This window comes from Dermochelys coriacea, chromosome 4 (assembly GCF_009764565.3).
Source record: "Dermochelys coriacea isolate rDerCor1 chromosome 4, rDerCor1.pri.v4, whole genome shotgun sequence".
NCBI lineage: Eukaryota > Metazoa > Chordata > Testudines > Dermochelyidae > Dermochelys > Dermochelys coriacea.
This window is the reverse complement of record NC_050071.1, coordinates 101187530-101199680: the sequence shown is the minus strand read 5'-3', so window position 1 is coordinate 101199680 and position 12151 is coordinate 101187530. Positions and strand designations below refer to the sequence as shown.

Here is a 12151-nt window from a genome sequence, read left to right as displayed (position 1 = left end):
ATAACACTGTCTATATGGGGACCTAGGTCGGCTTAACTAGGCTGCTCAAGGGTATGGATTTTTCATAGCTCTGAGCAACATAGTTATGTTGACCTAATTTTCTAGCGTAGTTCAGGTGTTAGAGTACTGCACACAGCTGGGCCCATGGGGAAGAAACTTCTAAGGCCCATTTCATCCTACATTTCCTAATTATAATACATATACTTCATGTTCTCTAAATAAAGTAACTGTTTTGTTCAGCTGTGAACTCCGTGAAAAATATTTCAACTCTGCAGAAGGCTAGTAGTCAGAGAGGCTTATTTTCTAGATCCCACTCTTTTATGATAATTTGTTGCTCCAAGGGTAAGTCACACACTCTGCCGGGTGCCTTAAACTTGATGGGTCCTACTCATTAACATACTTTGGAATGTACCTCCTTTTTTGGAGCCCATGTAGTGTATTGTCTTTTCAAAGGAAACAGATCTTTTTGAAATAGCTTTAGTCTCAAAACTCAGGGTATTTCTACAGTTACATTTTATAGCACTCCAACTTGCTGGCTCAGGGGTATGAAAAATCACCCCCCTGAGTGCAGCAAGTCTGAGCGCTTTAAAGCGCTACTGTGGACAGGCTCCAAGCGCTGGAAGCCGCGCTCCCAGTGCTCTGAGCTAATCTGCTTGTGGAGGTGGATTACCAGGAGCGCTGGGAGAGCTCTCTCCCAGCGCTCGCGCGCGACTACACTCACACTTCAAAGCACTGCCACGGGAGTGTTCCGGCGGCAGTGCTTTGAAGTTTCCAGTGTAGCCATATCCTTAGAATAGTTAAGCTGAGAGCTGACATTGGAACAAAAGAGTTTAGAGTTTGAAATATTTGAGAGATAAGTTGGGTGAGTTAATATCTTTTTTTGGGCCAACTTCTGTTGCTGAGAGAGACAAGATTTTGAACTTGTAGAGGGCTCTTCTTCAGTTTTCTTCCCTTCAGACACATACTTGTTGATAGCTTTCATGTGCCCACATTGACCCACTGGGCAGGATTATGGGTATAGACTTTGCCACTTGTAATCCACTGGGATCTGACAGCTGGTGTGCCCGTTGAAATGCCTGGGTTTTAATTTGTGAAGTTTTAATAACATAAGCAAATGAGGTGATTTTGTAAGCAGAATATAGTATTGCTTTGACAGAATATAGCAAGTTCTTGGCTAAAAAACAAGCAAAAAAAACCAAAACATTTTCCCAATGCTGATATTTAAACAGCTATCTTAACGTATTCAGAGACTTAAGGAGCTTGGCTTGTTTAGCCTAACTAAAAGAAGATTGAGGGGAGATATGATTGCTCTCTATAAATATATCAGAGGGATAAATACAGGAGAGGGAGAGGAATTATTTAAGCTCAGCACCAATGTGGACACAAGAACAAATGGGTATAAACTGGCCACCAGGAAGTTTAGACTTGAAATCAGACGAAGGTTTTTAACCATCAGAGTAGTGAAGTTTTGGAATAGCCTTCCAAGGGAAGCAGTGGGGGCAAAAGATCTATCTGGCTTTAAGATTCTACTCGATAAGTTTATGGAGGAGATGGTATGATGGGATAATGGGATTTTGGTAAGTAATTGATCTTTAAATATTCAGGGTAAATAGGCCAAATCCCCTGAGATGGGATATTAGATGGATGGGATTTGAGTTACTATAGAAAATTCTTTCCTGGGTATCTGGCTGGTGGATCTTGCCCATATGCTCAGGGTTTAGCTGATTGCCATATTTGGGGTCGGGAAGGAATTTTCCTCCAGGGCAGATTGGAGAGGCCCTGGAGGTTTTTCGCCTTCCTCTGTAGCATGGGGCATGGTTGACTTGAGGGAGGCTTCTCTGCTCCTTGAAGTCTTTGAACCATGATTTAAGGACTTCAATAGCTCAGACATGGGTGAGGTTTTTCATAGGAGTGGGTGGGTGAGATTCTGTGGCCTGCGCTGTGCAGGAGGTCGGACTAGATGATCAGAATGGTCCCTTCTGACCTTAGTATCTATGAATCTAAGTCTTGCTGACTTGAAGACGTCTAACTTGCCTAAGTAATTTTTAACTTGTTTTTCCTTATTTAGCCTCTGAGCCTACCTCGTTTTCACTGGCATTCCCTATGTTAGCCATCCAATTGCTACTAACCTTTTTGGTGAAAATTGAAACAAAAAAGTCATTTAATACTTCTGCCATTTCCACATTTTCTGTTATTGTTTTCCCCTCTTCATTGAGTAATGGGCCTACCCTATCCTTGGTCTTCCTCTTGCTTCTGCTGTATTCGTTGAATGTTTTCTTGTTACCCTTTATGTCTCTAGCTAGTTTAATCTAGTTTTGTGGCTTGGCCTTTCTAATTTTGTCCCTACCTACTTGTGTTATTTGTTTATATTGATCCTTTGTAATTTGACTTATTTTCCACTTTTTGTAGGACTCTTTTTTTGAGTTTCAGCTCACTGAAGACTTCCTGATTAAGCCAGAGTGGTCTCTTGTCATACTTCATATCTTTCTTATGCAGTGGGATAGTTTGCTTTTGTGCCCTTAAAAAAACGGCCATCTCTCTTGAACTGTTTCCCCTTAGACTTGCTTCCCATGGGATCTTACCTACCAACTCCCTGAAGTCTGCTGCTGAAGTCTGCCTTCTTGAAATCCATTATCTTTATTGTACTGTTTTCCCTCCTACCATTCCTTAATATCATGAACTCTACCATTTCATGATCACTTTCCCCCAAGCTGCCTTCCACTTTCAAATTCTCAACCAGTTCCTCCCAATTTGTCAAAATCAAATCTAGAACAGTCTCTCCCCTAGTAGCTTTCTCCACCGTCTGAACTAAAAAAAATGTCTCCACCCAGGAAAGCATTTTATGAATTTAAATTAGAGTTTTATACCTAATTTTCCTAGGGAAGGCTATTTTTCATTCACAGTGCATTAACGTTATATGGGTTAGATGCAAAGCAGGGTCAACAAAATCCTATAAGGTTGGCAAGTGAACAGGGAAGCTGGTTCCTTCAATTCCTACTAATAGTATACTTAGATATTCAGGTTGTGCCTCAGTGCATTTGCTATCCTTTTATAGGTCTTGAAAGCTGCACGTTTAACTTTTTGCACTTGACAGTTGAATTCACTGGAATGTGCACTTCTAATTACTTTCAAATGAATTATTCTGCCTTTTATCTCTCCTTTCTTTGCCTTCCTTCAAAACGTTTGCATGAAAGATTGAAATGTTCAATTTTTTTAAATGGTCCTTTGACTCCTGTTCTGATTCTGGAAGCCATACTGCATGACCATCATTGACACCGTTGTATGTTCATGAACACTGATAAGGGCTGAATTGACAAGTGTCTGTTTCCTTTTTGATACAGCTTCCAAGGGTTGCATGCACATTCTGTCCAGTAAACTAAATGAGTGATGCCACTGTGCAAACTCTAAACAAGTCATTTGGGCAGTTAGACATGTTCATTTTGGCTTCTCAGTTTCTTGCCACAATGCAGCATAATCATGGGAGAGAAGGTAAATTAGTGTATTAAACTCTGTCTGAGAAGACTAAGATGTCTGTTTAATGTCTGATAACAATAATAAGAAAAAAAACACAAGAGGAGCTGACAATCGTAAGGGGGAAACTGAGCCTAGGATACATTCTTGGTGGGATTAGAGGTACGGTTGGTCACCATGATAATTTATTTTATAATTTCCAAAATCTCCATATTATGCGTCCCTCTTTTATAGCCTTAAGTGCCATGGCTTTAAGTTTTTCTGTCTGAAGATAACCAGGATCAGTTTAGGCAAAAATGGACATGAAATTTTCTCCCTTCCTGCAATTTAAAATTATTGGCTAAACTGGAAGCAAAAACTGTCCTGTTGACTAGTTAATATTCCACACTGATGCATATTGATATGATGAAGTTTTTTATTGGAGAATTCACAAGAGCTAAAATTGTTTACCTAACATGTGCAGCGAATTAGAAGATGATCTGTTATAGGTTTTCCCGTGCTACTGAAGAAGATCAATATGCTAATGTTTTCACTGAGAGGGGAGGATGTACAGATTAAAAACAGGAAGATTAGAATTCTGATCACATTCTCTGGGTGTATTTACTTCTAACATTATGGAAGAGTTAGAAAGGCTCATGTACGTGTGTTCAATCAGTTTTGCCTTGTGTTTGACAACCTGTGTTCTGGAACCAGGCAACCTCAAACTGCCTTTGCAAATAATATGATGCTTCCTTATCAGAAGACAGATTTCTTCCTGAATAAAATGTTTGATAGAATATCTAACGCTAGAAGAAATGTGTAAACTATTAAGGATATCTATCCTCCCCAAAAGACACGTTTATCTTAATGCAAAAACATAAAGAGGAAAATTATCACAGCAGATATACATCGTGTAAAGATTTTGCTAGTTCCACCATTGTTGCTTATTTCATTAAAATTTTGTGACAGTTTGGTATGAATGCAAACAATCCGTTATATTTGTGTGTGTGTTTGCATATGTGTAACGCAACCTGAAAAATCTGAAATGCGTTATTAAAAATGTTTTCTGTTTAAAGAGCCCTAAATCAGTTACAGAATATGGGCCTATTTCTACAAATTGATTTTCCTGCTCCAGCTCAGAACTTCCCATATAAAGCAGTGTTATAATGGAAGGGAAAAACTTGAACTTGAGTCTTGGCACGGAGATGCCTTTTTACCCCACATTTTAAAGTTTTTGCAAGAGGTGACATTATACATCTTTTTTTCCCAAAATTTTTACTTGTAGCAGACATTTGTATTTTCAAATGTATATTTGTCAACATTTTCTAGTTCCTTTTGGGACTATCAGTAATTGCTACCTAAAGTGTCACAGATTTGCCTTTTGCCAAATTTACTTTACCGTGAAATTCACTATATTCTCCTAGAATAGGGAATATTGTAAGTACTTTGGTAATTTACATTAAGTGCTGAGAGCAAGAATAAGGATTTAAATTGTGCTCACTGAAGGTGTCTTTAGTTCCAATCCTCTACTTTCTGTTGTTACTACATACATCTCTGTTTAGATCTTGAACTTCAGGTAACACTCCATAAGCACTGTGTGGTGGAATAGGTGGTGTTTGCACAAGCCCTTTTGTCTCTGACTCTTTGGGAGGAGAGACTGACAGTGATACAGAAGTCAGAAGTTGAACAAGTCAGTTATGAGTGAATTTCCAAGTTCAGAGGGAGTGCCTGTGGGCAAGTGAGAGAAGACTGGCTACTTAGAGGCTGAGAGGTCAAGGTAGTGGCTTTCCAAACGGAATTTAAAATGCTGAAAACCTTTCTATTTAATTAACTTCTAGAAGGAGAGAATCGCTGTGGTCTACACTGCAATTAGACATGCATGTCTGGCCTGTGCCAGATGATTCGGGCTCGCTCCGAGCTCTGGGACACTCCCACCTCACAGGGCCCTAGAGTCCAGGCTCTAACCTGAGCCCGAATGTCTGCAGCGCAATTAAACAGTTCCTTAGCCCGAGCCCCCTGAGTCCAAGTCAGCTGGCACAGGCCACCTGTGGGTTTTAACTGCAGTGTAGACATAACCTTTGTGTTTTTAATTTCAAATGTATGTTGCAGTGGTAGCCAATTTTATTTAAAAAAAAAAAAGTGGCCCTCTGAACTATCATTGAGAATATCTGCTTTCATGAATGTCCCCTCCCTAGGAGCTAGTTTGAAATAATATGCACAGAGGTACTTGGCCTTGACTGGATAGAGTAGGGTTTGGGTCAACTTTACTACTTTTAGAGCAAAGCATTTCCTTGAATATGTGGCCACAGAGTCACCTGGCTCTTCCTTTGGGACAGGGTGTTCAGCCATTCTGTTTGGCTGAAGGGAGAAGTCCCATGGAGATGGCCTTATAGTGGGAACTTGGGATAAAGAGATGTATATTTTCAACCACAACTATGCATGGGAGACATGACACACTGAGGGGGGGAAATGAGTTATTTTCCCTCTAGATACTGTATACATCTAAGGCTAATGAGTCCATCAGTAGCAATATAAGATGGCTACAGATCAGTGGATGGGTGAAATTAAGTCTATATATAGAGAGGGTTGACAAATTAAATTAATTACTGATGTTGTTGTAGCAGGAGTTACAAAACAAAAACAAAAAAGCTAAGTACTTATTTTGGTAAGGAACAATATTGTTCAATGTTTCACTAAAAATAAAGAATAATTCCTCTTATATGCTCATGATGCTTTTTTTTTCTGTGACTGATTTAAGAGTTCTACTGTGATGAATTTTTTAAGTGGGCTATTTGCATGCTTGACTTACTGCAAAAGGTATTTAAGTACACAATCATAAGTGAAAAATTTGGTGAAAAGTAAAGTTGACGTGACAGAAAAGCTAGAAGCTAGAACAAACACTTCTTGAATGTTGTTCTGTTTGCATTAGTTGTAGGGGTTCATGACTACATTACTGAATATTTACATTGGAAACTGGTATTCATCCCACTGTATTATGAATTGTATTGGTGCTAAAAGGAAAGGAGGACTTGTGGCACCTTAGAGACTAACAAATTTATTTGAGCATAAGCTTTGTAGCTCATGAAAGCTTATGCTCTAATAAATTTGTTAGTCTCTAAGGTGCCACAAGTATTCCTTTTCTTTTTGCGAATACAGACTAACACGGCTGCTACTCTGAAACCTGTATTGATGCTGTGTTTATGCAGTTAAGGTTTGTGTGTTTTCTGTGTCAAACCTAGTTTAACTATTTTTTTATATACTAATTTTGATTATTTTAAAATCTCCGAGACACACCAGCTTTCAATAGCTAGTGTATGCTTCTGTAATTTTTGAAGTGTCCTGTTATAAAGCTTTACTTAGCAGGCCATTGAATAAGTATGTGGTTTTAATGTCTTTATAGTTTTGAGAAATAATGGGCCAGTCTCTGGCCTCTGCTACAGATCCTTTGAGTCACTCCAGTGGTGCAAAGGAGCTGCAAGCTGCCCTAAATTGGCAGCTGGTGAAATTTTGCCTGGCAAAGCCATTTCTCTGCCAACTCCGCTCCCTCTGGCATAGGGAGTGTGTTGGTAAGGGAGGTGCTACAGCACTCCTTGGCTGGCATAAGTGCTGCTGTAGGGTGGATACAACCCAGTATAAATTAGAGAATAGCCCTGAGGTACCCAGATAAAGGTGCTGTAAAAGCGGTATACCTTTGGGCCTCCTTTTTCTCCGCCAGATAGTACTAACTTGAGCAGCATGCAACTAGAGTTGAGGATAAAGCTAATGATTATGCTCGGATTCCTCTCCTTGACCTGGTTTATGTCTTCACTCCACCAACAGGTCCCTCATGAAAACATAATTCTTCTATGAGGCCTATGTTATTGTCAGGTTCCTAAGGGACAATTCTGCACATCATCAAAAATCTCTACCATTATCACCCTTAGTTCCCTTCTTGGAGGTCTCAGCCAAGTGGTCAAGGACTGACTGCATGTGCCTGAAGTACAGTTTCAAACCTCTAAATTGAATTCCTCTAGGGAGGTACACCGGACCCTCGCTATAACGCAGGGTTCGGGATCCATGCGCGGTATGCGGGGAACACGTTACCATGGATCCCAATTTAAATATTTAAATTAGGGATTCATTGTCGCGACCACGCTATATGCGGATCCGCGCTCTAGCGAGGGTCTACAGTATTAGAGAATCTGGCCCATCTACTGCTTGTGCTAAGTCTATTCTTTGGTAAATTACCGGTAATTTATTTCAGTCTGGAGTATTAGCTGGGAGGAACAGAAGGAAAGACAAAAATGTACAATGCACAGTGAGTCTGTGGAACTCCTTGTCAGAGGATGTTGTGAAGGCCAAGACTAGAACAGGGTTCAAAAAAGAACTAGATAAGTTCATGGAGGATAGGTCCATCAATGGCTATTAGCCAGGATGGACAGGAATGGTGTCCCTAGCCTCTGTTTGCCAGAAGCTGGGAAAGGATGATAGGGGATGGATCACTTGATGATTACCTGTCCTGTTCATTCCCTCTGGGGCACCTGGCAGTGGCCACTGTCAGAAGACAGGATACTGGGCTGGATGGACCTTTTGGTCTGATTCAGTATGGCCGTTCTTACGTTTTTATGTTACCAAGCCTATTTTTAAAAGGAGAGGGAGGGAGGGAGGGAGGGAGGAGGAAGAAGTGTGTTTTGTATCCGTGGTGTCTATGGAATTGATACTGGGCTGTTTATAATTTTTCCTGGATGGAGTCCCATATTTTATTTGCACAAATGTAAAATATGTCGAGTAATAATAAACAAACAGCTAGCATCCTGAACTGTCTGGCCTATTAATTAGTGCATCTGATCTCCTGAAAATGGATGGTTTATTGATTAGAATTTTTAATAGATAAGTAAGATGAGCTGTGTATAGCTGGAACCCTGCACTTACACAGAGTCAATGGGGCTACGTGTGGTTTGCTCGCATAGAGCTCATTGAAGAAACAGGATTATATGGTATAAGTACAATACTCAAACTGTGAGATAAAATAGTTCTTAACCACTGCAGAATGGTATTCAGCACTATTTCCAACATACAGGAAATACTGGGAACAGAAAGATATTATCAGTAATAAAATGCTGGAACTGAAATTTCATAAGGTGGAAATCGGGCCCATGTTTCTCCGGTTTTGCTTCCCCTGAAGTCAGTGTCTGAAAACTCCCATTGATACAAATGGCCAATATCAGCACCTGGATTAAACATGTTTAGATTGGATGGTGTTCAAACTGGATGAGAGAGAGACATCTGAAGAAAGAATAAAGATGGGTTAAGAGTGTGGAGACTTTAAATTTACGTTTGATAACAACCATGCCTAACACATGGATTTCCCTCCCCTCTCCCCCAAGAGACAGTAACTTAAAGGAGTGGAGAGAAGTCAGAGCTTTAATGACAGATCTCAGTGAAACCTAAGGCAATAATTTTTGTTGTCAAGAAAGTGAAAATGTACCTGCCAGGATTTCTTTTTAATTGTTCTGAAGTTAAGGAAAGAGAGCCTGAATCTGACTGAGTAGATAGAAGATACAGATATGGGCACAATGCAAGTTCATGTCCAATTAAGCATGAAATTTCCAGTTTTAGGTTTCCAATACAAATGCATTGTTTAAATAATTTAGCCCTATCCTGGGAACAAAAGATAGATTTACAAAAGGGCTATGCTAGGCACTCTCTTGACATGAGTGTCCAAAATTCTGTACACCTAGAGTGCAAATATGTCTCTGTGTGCGCTTCAGAAATTTGAATACCTACACCAGTACTTCAATAGTTAAGCACCTACACATACAAATATTAACACTTGCATCTGCAAAATCTGTTGGTTCCACTTGCACTTCAATAGGTGTTTAGACTATTGAGACTGCTTATGCGTGGGTTACAGTGCACGCAGTTTAGATGCATACATAATACATTTTTTACATGTGCAAAGTGGCTGCTGGCCTTTGAAAATGTGCCCTTTTATTTGACTATGAAACCTAAGTGGGTAATGCTCATTTCTGTCTCTTGAAGATTACTCTGAATTGGGAGATCTTCCACCCAGGTCCCCGTTAGAACCAGTTTGTGAAGATGGCCCCTTTGGGCCAGTGAAAGAAGACAGGAAACGGACAACTCGGGAGCTTCGAGAACTGTGGCAGAAAGCCATTCTTCAACAGATACTGCTCCTCAGAATGGAAAAGGAAAATCAAAAGTTGCAAGGTTAGTAAAAATTTTGAATAGATCCTAGGGAGAACAAGTTCTGCGTTCTTGGTTTGTATTGAAGATTTTACAGTGAATAGGATCAGGTCTTAAAATGTTTTAGAAGCAATTTAGTTAAAATCAATCTAGCACTGTCTCTCCCAACCCTCTTTATTATGTATGGTGTCTCCTTCTTTCCTTCATTTACTCTAAATCTTTTACCTATGGCTTATTTACTTTATCTTAATTGCCACTTTATTGTTGACATTTCATTGGATGTTTTTAGACGGGTGCCTGGAAGTGCTGATAAGGAGCCTCAGTGTTGTCCTTCTGAACTGCTTCTTTAGTACCATCCCATGCACAGGTGATTGTTTAAATATTGGTCACTCACTAAACCCTGTTTAGCCATCCTGAGAGTTAAACGGAGTCCTCAAGAAGTTGGCCTTGTACTTTAATCTGTGGGTGAAATACTGATTACCCCGGTGCTGACAGTTGTACACACATTATGCAGACACTTAGGGTATGTCTATGCTACAAAATTAGGTCAAATTGGTAGAAGTCGACTTTTTAGGAAACGATTTTATACAGTCGATTTTGTGTGTCCCCACTAAGTGCATTAAGTCGGCGGAGTGCGTCCACAGTACCAAGGCTAGTGTCAACTTTCAGACCGTAGCACTACGGGTAGCTATCCCGCAGTCTCTGCTGCCCATTAGAATTCTGGGTTGAGCTCCCAATGCCTGATGGGGCAAAAACACTGTCGTGGGTGGTTTTCGGTACATGTCATCAGTCGCCCCTCCCTCCGTGAAAGCAATGGCAGACAATCATTTTGTGCTTTTTTTCCGTACGGGCACCATACTGCTTTCAGCAGACAGTGCAGTAGGACTGCTAACTGTTGTCATCATCCACCGCTTCCGCTGCCACTCTGCTCTCCTGCTCTGGCAGCAGACGGTGCAATAGGTTGGAAAAACTGGTCTTCCAACCACCGCTTCCACTGCCACTCTGCTCTCCTGATGATCTCGCAGGTCCTCTATATGACCGTCGTCATCCGCCGCTTCCACTCTGCTCTCCTGCTCTTGTCTCGCCAGTCCACGGCAAGTGTGTAGCCCACAAAGCAGTTGAGCCCTGGCAGCAGATGGTGCAGTAGGTCTGCAAAACTGGTCATCCAACCACTGCTTCCCCTGCAACTCTGCTCTCCTGCAGATGCCATACCGCGGCAAGCATGGAGCCCGCTCAGATCACTGCGGCAGTTATGAGCATTGTAAACACCCACGCATTATCATGAAGTATATGCAGAACCAGAACCTGCAAAAGGAGGCGATGGCAGCGCGGCGATGAGAGTGATGACGACATGGACAGAGACTTCTCTCAAAGCAGAGGCCCCAGAAATTTGGCCATCCTGGTGGCAATGGGGCAGATTCATGCCGTGGAACGCCAATTCTGGGCCTGGGAAACAAGCACAGATTGGTGGGATCGCATAGTGTTGCAGGTCTGGGATGATTCCCAGTGGCTGGGAAACTTGCATGGGTAAGGGCACTTTCATGAAACTTTGTGACTTGCTTTCCCTGCCCTGAAGCGCAAGAATACCAAGATGAGAGCAGCCATCACAGTTCAGAAGCGTGTGGCGATAGCCTTTTGGAAGCTTGCAACGCCAGACAGCTACCGGTCAGTTGGGAATCAATTTGGAGTGGGCAAATCTACTGTGGGGGCTGCTGTGATCCAAGTAGTCAACGCAATCACTGAGCTGCTGCTATCAAAGGTAGTGACTCTGGGAAATGTGCAGGTCATAGTGGATGGTTTTGCTGCAATGGGATTCCCTAACTGTGTTGGGGCGATAGATGGAATGCATATCCCTGTCTTGGGACCAGAGCACCAAGGCAGCCAGTACATAAACCACAAGGGGTACTTTTCAATAGTGCTGCAAGCACTGGTGGATCACAAGGGACGATTCACCAACATCAATGTGGGTGGCTCGGAAAGGTACATGACGCTCACATCTTCAGGAACTCTGGTCTGTCTGAAGAGCTGCAGCAAGGGTCTTACTGTCAAGACCAGAAAATAACCGTTGGGGATGTGAAATGCTTATAGTTATCCTTGGGGACCCAGCTTATCCCTTAATGCCATGGCTCATGAAGCCATACACAGGCACCCTGGACAGTAGTCAGGAGCTGTTCAACTATAGGCTGAGCAAGTGCAGAATGGTGGTAGAATGTGCATTTGGACATTTAAAAGCATGCTGGCGCAGTTTACTGACTCGGTTAGACCTCAGCCAAACCAATATTCCCATTGTTATTACTGCTTGCTGTGTACACCACAATATCTGTGAGAGTAAGGGGGAGACATTTATGGTGGGGTGGGATATTGAGGCAAATCGCCTGGCTTCTGATTATGCGCAGCCAGACACCAGGGCAGTTAAAAGAGCACAGCAGGGCATGCTGCGCATCAGAGAAGCTTTGAAAACCAGTTTCATGGCTGGCCAGGCTACAGTGTGACAGTTCTGTTTGTTTCTCCTTGATGA

At 41.7% G+C, this 12151-nt stretch overlaps 1 protein-coding gene across 4 annotated transcripts in view; it reads left to right on the top strand.

Annotated features, from left to right (window-relative positions):
• TBC1D1 (TBC1 domain family member 1) overlaps nucleotides 1–12151 on the top strand; it is a 193722-nt gene that overhangs the window by 135754 nt on the left and 45817 nt on the right. For all 4 annotated transcript variants that reach the window (XM_038398839.2, XM_043513971.1, XM_043513970.1 and 1 more), the window contains one exon: nucleotides 9472–9657. In XM_038398839.2, the coding sequence (XP_038254767.1) occupies nucleotides 9472–9657 (186 nt within the window). The remainder of the gene's footprint in view (nucleotides 1–9471; nucleotides 9658–12151) is intronic.